The 19,090-nt window shown below is 40.5% G+C and overlaps 2 protein-coding genes across 2 annotated transcripts in view; both read left to right on the top strand.

Moving 5' to 3' along the window:
* The window catches only part of LOC135200276 (nephrin-like), an 833,838-nt gene that overhangs the window by 66,219 nt on the left and 748,529 nt on the right, over window positions 1–19,090 (top strand).
* On the top strand, window positions 5,209–18,502 carry LOC135199679 (zinc finger MYM-type protein 6-like). The gene is made up of 2 exons (XM_064227834.1): window positions 5,209–5,318; window positions 17,503–18,502. Exons 1-2 carry the CDS (start codon window positions 5,209–5,211, stop codon window positions 18,500–18,502), a joined length of 1,110 nt encoding a protein of 369 aa, XP_064083904.1.

Here is a 19,090-nt window from a genome sequence, read left to right as displayed (position 1 = left end):
TTGACGATATAGACTGCGCTCTAGTATTGCGCTGAAACAGAAACTCCCAAAACTAGAACTCCCAGCGACAAAAGGAGGGCAACGAATTGAAACTATGGTTAGAGAACTGAAATGAATTACCTCACAAGTAACTTATTTAATTAATGAATTTTTAATTTACTTACCCTGGTGAACTGATTCGATTACCCGGGAATGGAGGAGCAGACCGACCATTGCTGAATTATTATTACATAAATACGATAAAAAACCCACTACAACACACACAACCAAACCAAACCAAGATTATTGTATCGGAGAGGTTGCCGGACACACGTCGCTTACCGCTCTGCAAGGTCGTTCCTTGGGGGATAATATACCAACACATGTAGAAGGCAATTATTTCAAGTTATGCAAAGACGAGTTTACAAAGGTAAACAGTATCTTGTTTGATACACAGTATCTTTCTATCTAGTGGTAAACCAACAAGCAATGGTATAAGCCAGTAGGTCAACAGTCTTCCGTGTTAAAGCAGAATAGGCCCTTAGAACTACGGTTCTGTACCCAAGTAAGAATACAATTTTCAGATCTTTTCTACACAAAATTCTTTATTTACACAAGGAAAATTTAAATATTACTGAAATTATTGCCATAAACTTATTTTATGTGCGACAAATAACAATGTAATTTAAACAGTGACAATCAAAAGCCCCAGTAGTGTTAAAATATATTACTGTACAAATATAAAACAGACAGCATACATTACGTACAACAGTACTATACATACAGTACATAACATACAAACACAATACGTAAATACAAAATATACTCTCGCACATAAGTGTATATGTATATGTGTGTATATATATTATATATATATATATAATATATATATATATATATATACACATATATATATATATACACACACATATATATATACACACATACATATATATATATATATATATATAATATATATAATATATATATATATATAATATATATATATATATACATTTAGTGTGTGCGTGCGTAGTACTATTATTTAAATTACATTGTTACTTTCCATACATAAAATAAGATAAAAGTCTATGATAATATATTCAATAATATTTCAGTGTTCCGTGAATAAACAAAAAATTTTGTGTGCAATAGGTGAAAATTGTACACTTAATTGGCTACAGAACAGTAGGATTAAGTGCCTATTCTGCATTAACGGATCATAGACCTACTGTATACTAAACTACCGTTTATACCACTAGACTATGCAAGATGCAATATATATATCATTCTTCTGTAATTTTCCCTGTAATTTATCATAAGCCTAATTTCGATTTCCTACGACGTTCAATAAACTCCTCCCAGAACTCATTATCTGCGGACGTAGCTGCCATGTTGCCGCGTCACGTCTCGTTGAAACTGAAGTAAATCTTCAGATCACGCCATAGACGTGGAGGCTTCCGGCCACCTGAACTAAATCGGATGCCACGAACCTGGCAACGGCAGGATGCGAGTTGATCGGAGAGGCCGACGGACTCCGCCCACTTTTCGTCAGACGATAACCCCATAGACAGTGAGATTTACTTCCGTTTTAGATGACCGGATCCGGCGATCGTAACGTCTATGAAGATTTGCCTGCACCCAACTTTGCAGGCGTCACTGAACGTTAATGGCAGAAGGAACTAAAGGAGCTGACAAAGGATATAATGATCCCCCCCCCCCCCCCCCCCCCCCCCCCCCCACCCAACACACCACACACACCCCCCCCACACACACACACAACCCCTACCGTACCAGAGGCCGTTCCAGAGGGTGAAAACGGCATCTGGAGACTGGAGCCCCGGAGAATTCATAAGTTTACTCCTGGAAATCGATCAGTTTGAAACGTGTGTGTGTGTGTGTGTGTAAACCGAACTGGAGACATAGAACTCTAAAGAATTACTTCGGGATTTCCAAGAGGAAACTTCTGAAACATCCGCGGCTCCAGTATGCCTGAAGGGCTTCAGTCAGTATGTGAAACTAACCAGAGCGCAACGCATCGAGTACAAACATAGCAAAATGATTAATATAAATATTCAAAATTGCTCATTATTTTCCTGCTTCGGAGCAGGGAACCGTGGCTCCATATCACCTGCCGTCGGCAACTATGGAGTGAACTCTAATACTTTACAACAACGGATCCGTGAGGATATTATCTCTTCGCAAGTAAGTCGCGTCGAAAGTGTTAGACCGCCGATGGACGTAGAAAAAGAAAAAAAACATGAAGACATTCAACGTTTGCAGTCGGATGTCTCCCGTTTGGCTCAAGAATTGGAGAAGGCTCAAAGGCAACTGGACTTCATGGCGGATAAATTCGAGCAGTACACCGAAGAAAAAGATGGGCTGAAGAAAAACATCGTGACCCAACAGGAAAAAATTCAGCAGTTGGAGAAGAAGAATGGAGAAAATGAACACCAGCTTGAACGGGCAAACCAAAATATTATGACTCTTCAACAGAAGATCTTGAGTCAAAATAAACTCATAAACTCATTAGAAGATGAAGCGAGAATGAGGGACAGGAAGATCGAATCTCTGGAAAATGTTTTTACAAAAAAGGAACCCGTGAAGAGAGATTCAATCATCCCTCGGCTAGAAAGAAGAATGGATGAATTGTGCTTTCAATATGAGTCTCTGGAGGTACAAAAAAGAGAAACCCGTGAAGAGAGATTCAAATCATCCTCGGTCTAGAAGAAGAACTGCGTATGCATTGGCATTCAATATGAGTCTCTGGAGGTACACAAGCAACTGATGGAGGTACGAATAGAAGAACTTCAATTGGATAAGGACATGGAAATGCAAAGCCTCCGTGAAGAAATTGAATCACTCAAACAAATGATGCGAGGACTGGGGGAGAAGTCCAAAACCCAGATCGAGACTCTAGTGTCAGACACCAGGCTATTCGAAACCGAAATATTTGAGTCTCTTGTTACTAAGATGGATAATATGTCCTTAAACGAATGGCAAAAAACTGCAAAAGACTACCAGGCGTTAGAAGAGGTTTTAGGGTCAGAGGAATTTTACATACAACGTTTAAAGAAATCAGGGATTCAAGTTATAAAACTAGTGACCCGACGAGCTTTAGATGATCACGAGAATAGGGACAACGCCAAGAAATTGATACAAGAACTGAAAGCGCAGAAGAAAAATCTGGGACATAGCAAGGCTGATATGGTCATGAGAGCACATCTAGACACTCATGCACATATCCTGGCTTAAAACTCGAGGGAGCAGAATGAAAACGGAGATTGAAAAGTTTCATGAATGTGCATGCCAGAGCAAAAATGTCAGACCGACAGCTCTCCCAGACAAAAACACCGTCGTTCCACAACTTGGACGAGAGGACAAAAACACCGTCGTTCCACAACTTGGACGAGAGGACAAAAACACCGTCGTTCCACACCTTGGACGAGAGGACAAAAACACCGTCGTTCCACAACTTGGACGAGAGGACAAAAACACCGTCGTTCCACACCTTGGACGAGAGGACAAAAACACCGTCGTTCCACAACTTGGACGAGAGGACAAAAACACCGTCGTTCCATACCTTGGACGAGAGGACAAAAGCACCGTTGTTCCACACCTTGGACGAGAGGACAAAAACACCGTCGTTCCACAACTTGGACGAGAGGACAAAAGCACCGTTGTTCCACACCTTGGACGAGAGGCACCGCGTTCACCTTGGACGAGAGGACAAAAACACCGTCGTTCCACAACTTGGACGAGAGGACAAAAGCACCGTTGTTCCACACCATGGACGAGAGGACAAAAGCACCGTTGTTCCACACCTTGGACGAGAGGACAAAAACACCGTCGTTCCACAACTTGGACTAGAGGACAAAAGCGCGTTGTTCCAGATCAATTTACTTCTGAGGGAACAGACTTCAGGATAGAGAAACAAAAGTTTCAAAAGGAGAGAGAAGTCTTTATCAAGGAGAGGCAAAAATTCGAAAAAGAGAAGGTGGAAATACAAAATGTCTGTATGAAAATGGAAGAAATTGCTCTTAATATGCAAATAGAGAGAAATGCATTGGCGTCGAAAAAATACAAATGTCAAGAGAAGGAAGAAGAGTTGTGGGAATGGGAACAAAATCTGGTTGAACAACAAAGACAACTGGAAAAAGATAGAGAAGACTTGCAGAAATGGGAAGAAAACCTGCGTGCAAAACAGAGAGAATTGGATCAGAGAGAAAAGGACTTGCAGGAATTGGAACAAAATATAAATATATAACAGAAAATATTGGAACAGAAATTAGAAGACTTGCAGAAGTTGGAACTATAACGTTGATAACAAAAAATACTGCAAGAAAAAAACGTTTCGTAATGAGAAAGGAGCATTTTGATGGCTGACGAGTTTCTCCCAACTCGTCAGAAGGAGGATGTCTTTATGGATGACGAGTTAGCCCAACTCGTCAGGAGGAGGATGTCTTTTTGGCTGCCGAGTTTCCCCCAACTCGTCAGGAAGAGGATGTCTTTATGGATGACGAGTTTAGCCCAACTCGTCAGGAGGAGAATGTCTTTATGGCTGACGAGTTTAGCCCAACTCGTCAGGAGGAGGATATCTTTATGGCTGACGAGTTTCCCCCAACTCGTCAGGAAGAGGATGTCTATATGGATGACGAGTTTCCCAAAACTCGTCAGGAGGAGGATGTCTTTATGGCTGACGAATTTCCCCCAACTCGTCAGGAAGAGGGTGTCTATATGGATTACGAGTTTCCCCCAACTCGTCAGGAGGAGGATTTTTATGGCTGACGAGGGGGAGGATGTCTTGATATATAGCAAGTTTCCCCCAACTCGTCAGGAGGAAGGAGGACAACCTCTTAGGAGGATGAGAGTCAACAATTGTTCGGAGGACGGAGGATTAGCTCTCACGAGGATGAGAGCCAACAGCTGTTCGGAGGCTGAAAAACGAGCTCTCAGGATAAGAGCCAACAGCTGTTCGGAGGCTGGAGGACGAGCTCTCGGGATAAAAGCCAACAGCTGTTTGGAGACTGGAGGACAAGCTCTCAGGATAAGAGCCAACAGCTGTTCAGAGGTTGGAGGACTAGCTCTCAGGATTAGAGCCAAAAGCTGTGCGGAGGCTGGAGGACGAGCTCTCAGTTTAAGAGCCAACAGCTATTTGGAGAGCCAGAGGACCACCAGAAGGCCACCGGAAGGTCACCAGAAGGAGGCCAGGAGGTCAGAAGGTGGAGAATGACCCCAGAAGGCCAGGAGAAAGAGCCCAAAGGGTCACCAGAAGGATCCAGAAGGAACCCAGAAGGCCTCCAGAAGGATCCAGAAGGCCTCCAGAAGGAATCCAGAAGGTACCAGAGGGATACCAGAAGATGATTCTGTTGGAATAATCTAGAAAACCGGCTCTGCAGAAAGAAGGAACTTTTCCTTCAAGTATGCTCTGTCCCTTGATGAAGACTTCAAATAGAAGATCTCTGTCAAAGTGGGCAAATAGTCGGATATCTAGATCTATTCTTGCAGATGTCTTCCTTCTAGTAATTCTGATAGAATAATCTAGAAGACCGGCTCTGCAGAAAGAAGGAACTTTTCCTTCAAGTATGCTCTGTCCCTTGATGAAGATTCTTCTAATAGAAGATCCTTGTCAAAGCGGGCAAATGGTCGGATATCTAGATCTATTCATGCAGATGTCTTCCTTCTGGAAATTTTGTTGGAATAATCTAGAAGACCGGCTCTGCAGAAAGAAGGAACTTTTCCTTCAAGTATGCTCTGTCCCTTGATGAAGACTCTTCTAATAGAAGATCTCTGTCAAAGCGGGCAAATAGTCGGATATCTAGATCTATTCTTGCAGATGTCTTCCTTCTAGTAATTCTGAAAGAATAATCTAGAAGACCGGCTCTGCAGAAAGAAGGAACTTTTCCTTCAAGTATGCTCTGTCCCTTGATGAAGATTCTTCTAATAGAAGATCCTTGTCAAAGCGGGCAAATGGTCGGATATCTAGATCTATTCATGCAGATGTCTTCCTTCTGGAAATTTTGTTGGAATAATCTAGAAGACCGGCTCTGCAGAAAGGAGGAACTTTTCCTTCAAGTATGCTCTGTCCCTTGATGAAGACTTCAAATAGAAGATCCTTGTCAAAGCGGGCAAATAGTCGGATATTTAGATCTATTCTTGCAGATGTCTTCCTTCTGGTAATTCTGTTAGAATAATCTAGAAGACCGGCTCTGCAGAAAGAAGGAACTTTTCCTTCAAGTATGCTCTGTCCCTTGATGAAGATTCTTCTAATAGAAGATCCTTGTCAAAGCGGGCAAATAGTCGGATATTTAGATCTATTCTTGCAGATGTCTTCCTTCTGGTAATTCGTTAGAATAATCTAGAAGGACCGGCTCTGCAGAAAGAAGGAACTTTTCCTTCATTATTGCTCTGCCTTGATGAAGACTTCAAAATAGAAGATCCTTGTTAAAAGGGCAATTTCGGATTATTTAGATCATTCTTGCGATGTCTTCCTTCTGGTAATTCTTAGAATAATCTAGAAGACCGGCTCTGCAGAAAGAAGGAACTTTTCCTTCACCGTATGCTCTGTCCCTTGATGAAGGGCTTCAAATAGAAGAAATCTCTTGTCAAAAGTGGGCAAATAGTCGGATATCTTAGATCTTATTCTTGCAGATGTCTTCCTTCTAGTAATTCTGATAGAATAATCTAGAAGACCGGCTCTGCAGAAAGAAGGAACTTTTCCTTCAAGTATGCTCTGTCCCTTGATGAAGATTCTTCTAATAGAAGATCCTTGTCAAATGTGGGCAAATGGGTTCGGATATCTAGATCTAATTCATGCAGATGTCCTTCCTTCTGGAAATTTTGTTGGAATAATCTAGAGACCGCCTCTGCAGAAAGGGAGGAACTTTTCTTCAAGTATGCTCTGTCCCTTGGATGAAGACTTCAAATAGAAATATCCTTGTCAAAGCGGGCAAATAGTCGGATATTTAGATCTATTCTTGCAGATGTCTTCCTTCTGTAAAATTTCTGTTAGAATTAACTAGAAGCCGGCTCTGCAGAAAGAAAGGAACTTTTTCCTTCAAAGTATGCTCTGTCCCTTGATGAAGATTCCTTCTAATAGAAGATCCTTGTCAAAGCGGGCAAATGTCGGATATCTAGATCTATTCATGCAGATGTCCCTTCCTTCTGGAAATTTGTTGGAATAATCTAGAAGACCGGCTCTGCAGAAAGGAGGAACTTTCCCTTCAAGTATCTCTGTACTTGATGAAGACTTCAAATAGAAGATCCTTGTCAAAGCGGGGCAAATAGTCGGATATTCTTTAGATCAATATTCTTGCAGATGTCTTCCCTTTCTGGTAATTCTGTTAGAATAATCTAGAAGACCGGCTCCGCAGAAAGAAGGAACTTTCCTTCAAGTATGCTCTGTCCTGATGAAGATTCTTCTAATAGAGGATCCTTGTCAAAGCGGGCAAATAGTCGGATATTAGATCTATTCTTGCAGATAATCTTCCCTTCTGGTAATTCTGTTAGAATAATCTAGAAGAACCGGCTCTGCAGAAAGAAGGAACTTTTCCTTCAAGTATCTCTCCCTTGATGAAGACTTCAAGTAGAAGATCCCCTTTTTCAAAGCGGGGGAGTCGATATTTAGATTCTATTCTTCCAGATGGTTCTTCCTTCTTGGTAAATTCTGTTAAAGAAATAATAGAAGAACCGGCTCTGCCAAAGAAAAAGGAACTTTTCCTTCAAGTAGCTCTGTCCCTTTTGATGAAGACTCTTCTAAATAGAAGATCCTCTGTCAAAAAGAGGGCAAAATAGTCCGATATCTATGTCTATTCTTGCAGATGTTCTGACTTCTCGAAATTCTGTAGAAAATATAGAAGACCAGGCTCGCAGAAAGAAGGAATACTTTTCCTTCAAGTATGCTTCTGTCCCCTTGACGAGACTCTTCAATAGAAGACTCTGTCAAAGCGGGCAAATAGTCGGATATCTAGATCTATCTTGCAGATGTCTCCTTCTAGTAATTCTGATAGAAAATCTAGGAAGACGGACTCTGCGGACAAGAAGGAACTTTTCCTTCAAGATGCTCTGTCCCTTGATGAAGATTTCCTAAATAGAAGATCTTGCAAAGCGGGAAAATAGTCGGATAGCTCGATCTATTCATTGCCCTTGCAAGAGTCTCCTTCTGGAAATTTTGTTTGGAATAATCGAGAAGACCGGCCTCGCAGAAAAGGAGGAAAACTTTTCCTTCAAGGATGACTCTGTCCCTTGATTGAAGACTCAAATAGAAGACCTTGTTCAATGTGGGCAAATAGTCGGTATATTTGATTTATTCTTGCAGATGTCTCCTTCTGGTAATTCTTGTTAGAATAATTAGAAGACCGGTCTGCAGATAGAAGGAACTTTCTTTCAAGTATGCTTTCCCTGATGAAGACTTCAAATAGAAGATCCTTGTCAAAGCGGGCAAAAATAGTCGGATCTTTAGATCTATTCTTGCAGAAGTCTTCCTTCTGGTAATTCTGTTTAGAATAATACTAGAAGACTGGCTCTGCAGAAAGGATGGAACTTTTCCTTCCAGTATGCTCTGGTCCCTTGATGAAGACTTCAAATAGAAGATCCGTGATCAGCGGGCAATATCGGCTATTTAGGATCTATTCTTGCAGATGTCTTTCTTCTGGTAATCTGTTAGAATATCTAGAAGACCGGTCTGCAGAAAGAAGTGAACTTTCCTTCAATATGCTCGTTCCCTTGATGAAGACTTCAAATAGAAGATCCTTGTCAAAGCGGGCAAATAGTCGGATATTTAGATCTATTCTTGCAGATGTCTTCCTTCTGGTAATTCTGTTAGAATAATCTAGAAGACCGGCTCTGCAGAAAGAAGGAACTTTTCCTTCAAGTATGCTCTGTCCCTTGATGAAGACTTCTAATAGAAGATCTTTGTCAAAGCGGGCAAATAGTCGGATATCTAGATCTATTCTTGCAGATGTCTTCTATGTGGTAATTCTGTTAGAATAATATAGAGACCGGCTCTGCAGAAAGAAGGAACTTTTCCTTCAAGTATGCTCTGTCCCTTGATGAAGACTTCTAATAGAAGATCTCTGTCAAAGCGGGCAAATAGTCGGATATCTAGATCTATTCTTGCAGATGTCTTTCTTCTGGTAATTCTGTTAGAATAATCTAGAAGACCGGCTCTGCAGAAAGAAGGAACTTTTCCTTCAAGTATGCTCTGTCCCTTGATGAAGACTCTTCTAATAGAAGATCTCTGTCAAAGCAGGCAAATAGTTGGATATCTAGATCTATTCTTGCAGATGTCTTCTATGTGGTAATTCTGTTAGAATAATCTAGAAGACCGGCTCTGCAGAAAGAAGGAACTTTTCCTTCAAGTATGTTCTGTCCCTTGACAAAGACTCTTCTAATAGAAGATCTATGTCAAAGCGGGCAAATAGTCGGATATCTAGATCTATTGTTGCAGATGTCTTCCCTCTGCTAATTCTGTTAGAATAATCTAGAAGACAGGCTCTGCAGAAAGAAGGAACTTTTCCTTTAAGTATGGTCTGTCCCTTGATGAAGACTCTTCTAATAGAAGATCTCTGTCAAAGCAGGCAAATAGTTGGATATCTAGATCTATTCTTGCAGATGTCTTCTATGTGGTAATCTGTTAGAATAATCTAGAAGACCGGCTCTGCAGAAAGAAGGAACTTTTCCTTCAAGTATGCTCTGTCCCTTGACGAAGACTCTTCTAATAGAAGATCTATGTCAAAGCGGGCAAATAGTCGGATATCTAGATCTATTCTTGCAGATGTCTTCCATGTGGTAATTCTGTTAGAATAATCTAGAAGACCGGCTCTGCAGAAAGAAGGAACTTTTCCTTCAAGTATGCTCTGTCCCTTGATGAAGACTCTTCTAATAGAAGATCTCTGTCAAAGAGGGCAAATAGTCGGTTATCTATGTCTATTCTTGCAGATGTCTTCCTTCTGGAAATTCTGTTAGAATAATCTAGAAGACCGGCTCTGCAGAAAGAAGGAACTTTTCCTTCAAGTATGCTCTGTCCCTTGATGAAGAATCTTCTAATAGAAGATCTCTGTCAAAGCGGGCAAATAGTCGGATATCTAGATCTATTCTTGCAGATGTCTTCCCTCTGGTAATTTGGTTAGAATAATCTAGAAGACCGGCTCTGCAGAAAGAAGGAACTTTTCCTTCAAGTATGCTCTGTCCCTTGATGAGGACTCTTCTAATAGAAGATTTCTGTCAAAGCTGGCAAATAATCGGATATCCAGATCTATTCTTGCAGATGTCTTCCTTCTGGAAAATCTGTTGGATTAACCTAGAAGACCGGCTCTGCAGAAAGAAGGAACTTTTCCTTCAAGTATGCTCTGTCCCTTGATGAAGATTCTTCTAATAGAAGATCCTTGTCAAAGTGGGCAAATAGTCGGATATCTAGATCTATTCTTGCAGATGTCTTCCTTCTGGAAATTTTGTTGGAATAATCTAGAAGCTGGCTCTGCAGAAAGAAGGAACTTTTCCTTCAAGTATGTTCTGTCCCTTGACGAAGACTCTTCTAGTAGAAGATCTATGTCAAAGCGGGCAAATAGTCGGATATCTAGATCTATTCTTGCAGATGTCTTCCATGTGGTAATTCTGTTAGAATAATCTAGAAGACCGGCTCTTCAGAAAGAAGGAACTTTTCCTTCAAGTATGCTCTGTCCTTGATGAAGACTCGCTAATAGAAGATCATGTCAAAGAGGGCAAATTGTCGGATATCTATGTCTATTCTTGCAGATGTTTCTGACTTCTGGAAATTCTGTTAGAAAATAATCTAGAAGGGGGACCGGCTCTGTAGAAAGAAAGGAAACTTTTCCTTCAAAGTATGCTCTGTCCCTTCATGAAGAACTCTTCTAATAGAAGATCTCTGTCAAAGAGGGCAAAATAGTTTGGATATCTATGTCTTAATTCTTGCAGATGTCTGACTTCTGGAAAAATTCTGTTAGAATAATCTAGAAGACCAGCTCTGGAGAAAGAAGGAACTTCCTTCAAGTATGCTCTGTCCTTGATGAAAGAATCTTCTAATAGACGATCTCTGTCTAAAAGCGGGCAAAATAGTTCGGATATCTAGATCTATTCTTGCAGATGTCTTCCCTCGGTCAATTTGTTGGTTAGAATAATCTAAAAAGACAGACCGCTCTGCAGAAAAGAAGGAACTTCTCCGAAGTATGCTCGTCCCTGATGAGGATTCTTCTAATAGAGATTTCTCTGTTAAAAGCTGGCAAATAGTTCGGATATCAGATCTAGGCTTGCAGATGTCTTCCTTTCTGTAAAATCTGATAGAATAATCTAGAAAACCGGCTCTGCAGGAAGAAGGAACCTTTCCTTCAAGTATGCTCTGTCCCTTGATGAAGATTCTTCTAATAGAAGATCCTTGTCAAAGCGGGCAAATAGTCGGATATCTAGATCTATTCATGCAGATGTCTTCCTTCTGGAAATTTTGTTGGAATAATCTAGAAGACCGGCTCTGCAGAAAGAAATAACTTTTCCTTCAAGTATGTTCTGTCCCTTGACGAAGACTCTTCTAATAGAAGATCTATGTCAAAGCGGGCAAATAGTCGGATATGTAGATCTATTCTTGCAGATGTCTTCCATGTGGTAATTCTGTTAGAATAATCTAGAAGACCGGCTCTGCAGAAAGAAGGAACTTTACCTTCAAGTACGCTCTGTCCCTTGATGAAGACTCTTCTAATAGAAGATCTATGTCAAAGAGGGCAAATAGTCGGATATCTATGTCTATTCTTGCAGATGTCTGACTTCTGGAAATTCTGTTAGAATAATCTAGAAGACCGACTCTGCAGAAAGAAGGAACTTTTCCTTCAAGTATGCTCTGTCCCTTGATGAAGACTCTTCTAATAGAAGATCTCTGTCAAAGAGGGCAAGTAGTTGGATATCTATGTCTATTCTTGCAGATGTTTGACTTCTGGAAATTCTGTTAGAATAATATAGAGGACCCGCTCTGCAGAAAGAAGGAACTTTTCCTTCAAGTATGCTCTGTCCCTTGATGAAGAATCTTCTAATAGAAGATCTCTGTCAAAGTGGGCAAATAGTTGGATATCTAGATCTATTCTTGCAGATGTCTTCCCTCTTGTAATTCTGTTAGAATAATCTAGAAGACCGGCTCTGCAGAAAGAAGGAACTTTTCCTTCAAGTATGGTCTGTCCCTTGATGAGGACTTTTCTAATAGAAGATCTCTGTCAAAGCGGGCAAATAGTCGGATATCTAGATCTATTCTTGCAGATGTCTTCCTTCTGGTAATTCTGATAGAATAATCTAGAAAACCAGCTCTGCAGGAAGAAGGAACTTTTCCTTCAAGTATGCTCTGTCCCTTGATGAAGATTCTTCTAATAGAAGATCTCTGTCAAAGCGGGCAAATAGTTGGATATCTAGATCTATTCTTGCAGATTTCTTCCTTCTGGAAAATCTGTTGGATTAATCTAGAAGACCGGCTCTGCAGAAAGAAGGAACTTTTCCTTCAAGTATGCTCTGTCCCGTGATGAAGACTTCAAATAGAAGATCTCTGTCAAAGCGGTCAAAGAGTCTCGTTAAATATCCAGATCTATTCTTGCAGATGTCTTCCTTCTGTAATTCTGTTCAAAATAAGTCTAGAAGACCTGGCTCTGCAGAAAAGGAGGAACTTTACCTTCAAGTATAGCTCTGTCCCTTGATGAAGACTCTCTAATAGAAGATCTCTGTCAAAGCGGGCAAATAGTTGGATATTCCTTAGATCTATTCTTGCAAGATGTCCTTCCTTCTGGATATTCTGATAGAATAATTCTAGAAGAAACCTGGCGGGCTCTGGCAGAAAGAAAAAGGACCTTTTCCTTCAAGTTGCTTTGTCCCTGCTGAAGAACTCACTAATAGAAGATCTCTGTCAAAGCGGGCCAAATAGTTCGGATATCTAGATCTATTCTTGCAAATGTCCTTCCTTCTGGTAATTCTGTTAGAATAATCTAGACGAACACCGGTTCTGCAGAAAGAGGAAACTTTTCCTTCAAGTATTCCTGTTCCCCGATGAAGAACCTTCCTATAGAATATCTTGCAGATTTCCGTCTGGAAAATCTGTTTGGATTAATCTAGAAGACCGGCTCTGCAGAAAGAAGAACTTTATCCTTCAAGTATGCTCGTCCCCTGATGAAGACTTATCTCTCTCCTCTCTCACATAGAAGATCTCTGTCAAAGCGCAAACTAGTCGGATATCCTAGATCTATTCTTGCAGATGTCTTCCTTCTGGTAATTAGTAAAATATCTAGAAGACCGCTCTGCAGAAAGGAGGAACATTTACCTTTCAAGTCTAGCTCTTGTCCCTTGATGAAGACCTCTTCTAATAGAAGAATCTTCTGGCAAAGCCGGGGCAAATAGTGAGATATCTGATCCTAATCTTGCAAAGAATGTTCCTTCTGATAATTCTGATAGAATAATATTAGAAGACCGGCTTCTTGCAAGAAAAGAAGGACCTTTTCCTTCAAGTATGCTTTGTCCCTTGCTGAAGACTCTTCTAATAGAAGATCTCTGTCAAAGCGGGCAAATAGTCGGATATCTAGATCTATTCTTGCAAATGTCTTCCTTCTGGTAATTCTGTTAGAATAATCTAGAAGACCGGCTCTGCAGAAAGAAGGAACTTTTCCTTCAAGTATGCTCTGTCCCTTGATGAAGACTCTCCTAATAGAAGATCTCTGTCAAAGCGGGCAAATAGTTGGATATCTAGATCTATTCTTGTAGATGTCTTCCTTCTGGTAATTCTCATAGAATAATCTAGAAGACCGGCTCTGTAGAAAGAAGGAACTTTTCCTTCAAGTATGCTCTGTCCCTTGATGAAGATTCTTCTAATAGAAGATCCTTGTCAAAGCGGGCAAATAGTCGGATATCTAGATCTGTTCTTGCAGATGTCTTCCTTCTGATAATTCTGATAGAATAATCTAGAAGACCGGCTCTGCAGAAAGAAGGAACTTTTCCTTCAAGTATAGCTCTGTCCCTTGATGAAGACTTCAAATAGAAGATCTCTGTCAAAGTGGGCAAATAGTCGGATATGCAGCTCTATTCTTGCAGATGTCTTCCTTCTGGTAATTCTGTTAGAATAATCTAGAAGATCGGCTCTGCAGAAAGAAGGAACTTTTCCTTCAAGTATGCTCTGTCCCTTGATGAGGACTCTTCTAATAGAAGATCTCTGTCAAAGCGGGCAAATAGTCGGATATCCAGATCTATTCTTGCAGATGTCTTCCTTCTGGTAATTCTGTTAGAATAATCTAGAAGATCGGCTCTGCAGAAAGAAGGAACTTTTCCTTCAAGTATGCTCTGTCCCTTGATGAGGACTCTTCTAATAGAAGATCTCTGTCAAAGCGGGCAAATAGTCGGATATCCAGATCTATTCTTGCAGATGTCTTCCTTCTGGTAATTCTGATAGAATAATCTAGAAGAACGGCTCTGCAGAAAGAAGGAACTTTTCCTTCAAGTATGCTCTGTCCCTTGATGAAGATTCTTCTAATAGAAGATCTCTGTCAAAGCGGGCAAATAGTCGGATATCTAGATCTATTCTTAAAGATGTCTTCCTTCTGGAAATTCTGTTGGAATAATCTAGAAGACCGGCTCTGCAGAAAGAAGGAACTTTTCCTTCAAGTATAGCTCTGTCCCTTGATGAAGACTCTTCTAATAGAAGATCTCTGTCAAAGCGGGCAAATAGTCGGATATCTAGATCTATTCTTGCAGATGTCGTCCTTCTGGTAATTCTGTTAGAATAATCTAGAAGACCGACTCTGCAGAAAGAAGGAACTTTTCCTTCAAGTATAGCTCTGTCCTTTGATGAAGACTCTTCTAATAGAAGATCTCTGTCAAAGCGGGCAAATAGTCGGATATCTAGATCTATTCTTGCAGATGTCGTCCTTCTGGTAATTCTGTTAGAATAATCTAGAAGGCTGTCTCTGCAGAAAGAAGGAACTTTTCCTTCAAGTATGCTCTGTCCCTTGATGAAGATTCTTCTAATAGAAGATCTATGTCAAAGCGGGCAAATAGTCGGATATGTAGATCTATTCTTGCAGAAGTCTTCCTTCTGGTAATCTTTTGTTAGAATCCTTCCTTCTGGTAATTCTGTTAGAATAATCTAGAAGACCGGCTCTGCAGAAAGAAGGAACTTTTCCTTCAATTATGCTCTGTCCCTTGATAAAGACTCTTCCAATAGAAGATCTCTGTCAAAGTGGGCAAATAGTCGGATATCTAGATCTATTCCTCCAGATGTCTTCCTTCTGGAAATTCTGTTGGAATAATCTAGAAGACCGGCTCTGCAGAAAGAAGGAACTTATCCTTTAAGTATGCTCTGTCCCTTGATGAAGACTCTTCTAATAGAAGATCTATGTCAAAGCAGGCAAATAGTCGGATATCTAGATCTATTCTTGCAAATGTCTTCCATCTGGTAATTCTGTTAGAATAATCTAGAAGACCGGCTCTGCAGAAAGAAGGAACTTTTCCTTCAAGTATGCTCTGTCCCTTGATGAAGATTCTTCTAATAGAAGATCTCCGTCAAAGCAGGCAAATAGTTGGATATCTAGGTCTATTCTTGCAGATGTCTTCCTTCTTGAAATTCATTTGGAATAATCCAGAAGACTGGCTCTGCAGAAAGAAGGAACTTTTCCTTCAAGTATGGTCTGTCCCTTGATGAGGACTCTTCTAATAGAAGATCTCTGTCAAAGCGGGCAAATAGTCGGATATCTAGGTCTATTCTTGCAGATGTCTTCCTTCTGGAAATTCTGTTGGAATAATCTAGAAGACCGGCTCTGCAGAAAGAGGAACTTTTCCTTCAAGTATGCTCTGTCTCTTGATGAAGACTCTCCTAATAGAAAATCTTTGTCAAAGCGGGCAAATAGCCGGATATCCAGATCTATTCTTCTTCTAATAGAAGATCTTTGTCAAATCGGGCAAATAGTTTTATATCTAGGTCTATTCTTGCAGATGTCTTCCTTCTTGAAATTCATTTGGAATAATCTAGAAGACTGGCTCTGCAGAAAGAAGGAACTTATCCTTCAAGTATGGTCTGTCCCTTAATGAGGACTCTTCTAATAGAAGATCTCTGTCAAAGCGGGCAAATAGTCGGATATCTAGGTCTATTCTTGTAGATGTCTTCCTTATGGAAATTCTGTTGGAATAATCTAGAAGACCGGCTCTGCAGAAAGGAGGAACTTTTCCTTCAAGTATGCTCTTTTTCTTGATGAAGACTCTCCTAATAGAAAATCTCTGTCAAAGCGGGCAAATAGTCGGATATCTAGGTGTATTCTTGCAGAAATTAAGAAAGATGGAACTTTTCCTTCATGTATGCTCTGTCCCTTGATGAAGACTTCAAATAGAAGTTCTCTGTCAAAGCAGGCAAATATCTATCTATTCTTGCAGATGTCTTCCTTCTGGTAATTCTGTTAGAATAATCTAGAAGACCGGCTCTGCAGAAAGAAGGAACTTTTCCTTCAAGTATGCTCTGTCCCTTGATGAAGACTCTTTTAATAGAAGATCTCTGTCAAAGCGGGCAAATGGATATCTAGATCTATTCTTGTCTTCCTTCTGGTAATTCTGTTGGTATAATTAGAAGACCGGCTCTGCAGAAAGAAGGAACTTTTCCTTCAAGTATGCTCTGTCCCTTGATGAAGACTCTTCTAATAGAAGATCTCTGTCAAAGTGGGCAAATAGTCATATATCTAGATCTATTCTTGCAGATTTTGTATTCCTTCAGAGGTATTTATGTTAGAAGAAAAAATGGGAGAAGAACCTGCTCTACAGGAAGAAGGCACTTTTCCTTCAAGTATGCTCTGTCTCTTGATGAAGACTCTCCTAATAGAAGTTCTCTGTCAAAGCGGGCAAATAGTCGGATATCTATGTCTATTCTTGCAGATGTCTTCCTTCTGGAAATTCTGTTGGAATAATCTAGAAGACCGGCTCTGCAGAAAGGAGGAACTTTTCCTTCAAGTATGCTCTATCCCTTGATGAAGACTCTCTTAATAGAAGATCTCTGTCAAAGCGGGAAAATAGTACGATATCTAGATCTATTCTTGCAGATGTCTTCCTTCTGGCAATTCTCTTAGAATAATCTAGAAGACCGGCTCTGCAGAAAGAAGGAACTTTTCCTTCAAGTATGCTCTGTCCCTTGATGAAGACTCTTCTAATAGAAGATCTTTGTCAAAACGGGCAAACAGTCGGATATCTAGGTCTAGTTTTGCAGATGTCTTCGTTCTGATAATTCTGTTAGAATAATCTAGATACAGTGTTGTCCAAACTGCGGTCCGCGTACCCTTTGGGTTACGCAACATTGATCATGAGGGTACGTGAACAAATAAGGAACACACATACACACAACAGAAACATCCTTTGTTGTATGACGGCCAAAAGGGGGGAACGGACGGATGGGTGGGTACCCAGGATGGACGCGCATTATTTGTGTACGAAACCAGTGCTGACTGTTGGGTTCAACCACTTACTGTTGCTCAGTCTTGTCTTATGCGTCAGAGTGTGCGCGTGTGTTTTTCTTAGCATACAAGCTTACAGTTGCAGTCCTTCGTTAACAGCAGCAATGGTTAGATGGCTAAAACGTGGCAGCTGCAGCAGCCGCAGCAGTGACACAGATGAAGGAAATCAAACAGGTGCAGAGAAAAAGAAGACAGATCTTCCTAAATACCAGCAGTACAAGGAAGATTATGTGCTTTTGGGATTTACTGCTACGAATTCTGATCCTCTGGAAGCTTTGTGCTTCTTTTGTGGGGAGAGACTGGCCAACAGCAGCATGAAACCAGCTCACCTCCAGCGTCACCTGAAAACAAAACATCAGTGTCCTGTTGGTAAACCAGTAGAATTTTTCAAAAGAAAGCTCTCATATCTTCAGTGCTCCCAAAAAGTATTTCAGAAAGCCACCACAACTTCAGGTAAGGCTCTGAAAGCATCTTTAGCTGTATCTTTATTAATTGCTAGAGCCAAAAAGCCATTCAGTGTTGCTGAAGAACTTATTTTTCCAGCTGCAGGAATGATGGCTGAAATAATGCTGGATAAAAAGACAGCTGACCAACTAAAAGCAGTTCCTTTGTCACATCAAACTGTCTCTCGCAGGCTAAGTGAAATGAGTGCAGATATTACGGATCAGGTTGTGAATAAGCTGAAAGCAAGCCAGTCATTTGCACTCCAAGTTGACGAATCCACTGACTTCAGTGGGCAGGCTCATCTTGTCTCCTTTGTGAGATATATCGATGAAGATGATATCAAAGAACACATACTATTTTGCAAAAAAATAGAAGAGTACACAACAGGGGAGGCTATTTTCAATGTTATTAATCAATTCTTCTCTGAACAAGAACTTAGCTGGAAATCTTGCTTGAGTATGTGTACAGATGCTGCTGCATCCATGACCGGGAAGGTGAAGGGCCTAGTGGCAAGGTTTAAGAAGGTAAATCCTGATGTGGGAGTGGACTCACTGCATCATTCACAGAGAATCATTAGCGTCAAAGAAAATGAGGTCACAGTTGCACAGAATTCTCAATGATGCCATCAAAGTAATCAACTTTATTAAGTCAAGACTACTTAATAGTCGTCTGTTTTACTCACTGTGTGAAAGCATGGGGTCAGAGCACACAGAGCTATTACTGCTGTCGCGTGGAAGGATACTCACCAGACTGTTGAATTGCGAGATGAGGCACCTTCCTTCTTATCAGAACATGAATCTCCTTTTGCCACATATTTTGAAAATATTACTTGGCTTGCACAACTGGCATATCTTGAAGACATATTCGGCAAACTCAATGAGTTGTCTCTGCAAGGTAAGGACACAAACGTTCTCAACCTTTATGACAAAGTTGCTGGTTTTCAAAAGAAAATAGAACTGTGGAAGCAAACATGCTCAAGGGGAGAGTACGTTCTTTCCTCTGCCAGATGCCTACTTTTCCAATAAAAGTTATGAGAAAGGCACTGTGAAACCAGTCATTATGGAACAGTTGACTAACCTTATTAGTGCTTTTAAGTCTTACTATCCTAACATACATGAACGATCAGTACAGCTTGACTGGATTAGAAATCCATTCCTCTTTTCTAACCACGAGAAGCTTCCTATTTGTTTCCAGAAAACACTGATAGA

This window comes from Macrobrachium nipponense, chromosome 26, assembly GCF_015104395.2.
Source record: "Macrobrachium nipponense isolate FS-2020 chromosome 26, ASM1510439v2, whole genome shotgun sequence".
NCBI lineage: Eukaryota > Metazoa > Arthropoda > Malacostraca > Decapoda > Palaemonidae > Macrobrachium > Macrobrachium nipponense.
This window is presented reverse-complemented; position numbering and strand designations above follow the sequence as displayed.

Bases quoted from the DNA above. Each gene is read 5' to 3' on its own strand.
- LOC135199679 (XM_064227834.1), top strand. From the start codon at position 5,209: ATGACCCCAGAAGGCCAGGAGAAAGAGCCCAAAGGGTCACCAGAAGGA. The intron at 5,319-17,502 runs GTACCAGAGGGA...TGTTTTTCTTAG, and splicing joins CTCCAGAAGGAATCCAGAAG to CATACAAGCTTACAGTTGCA.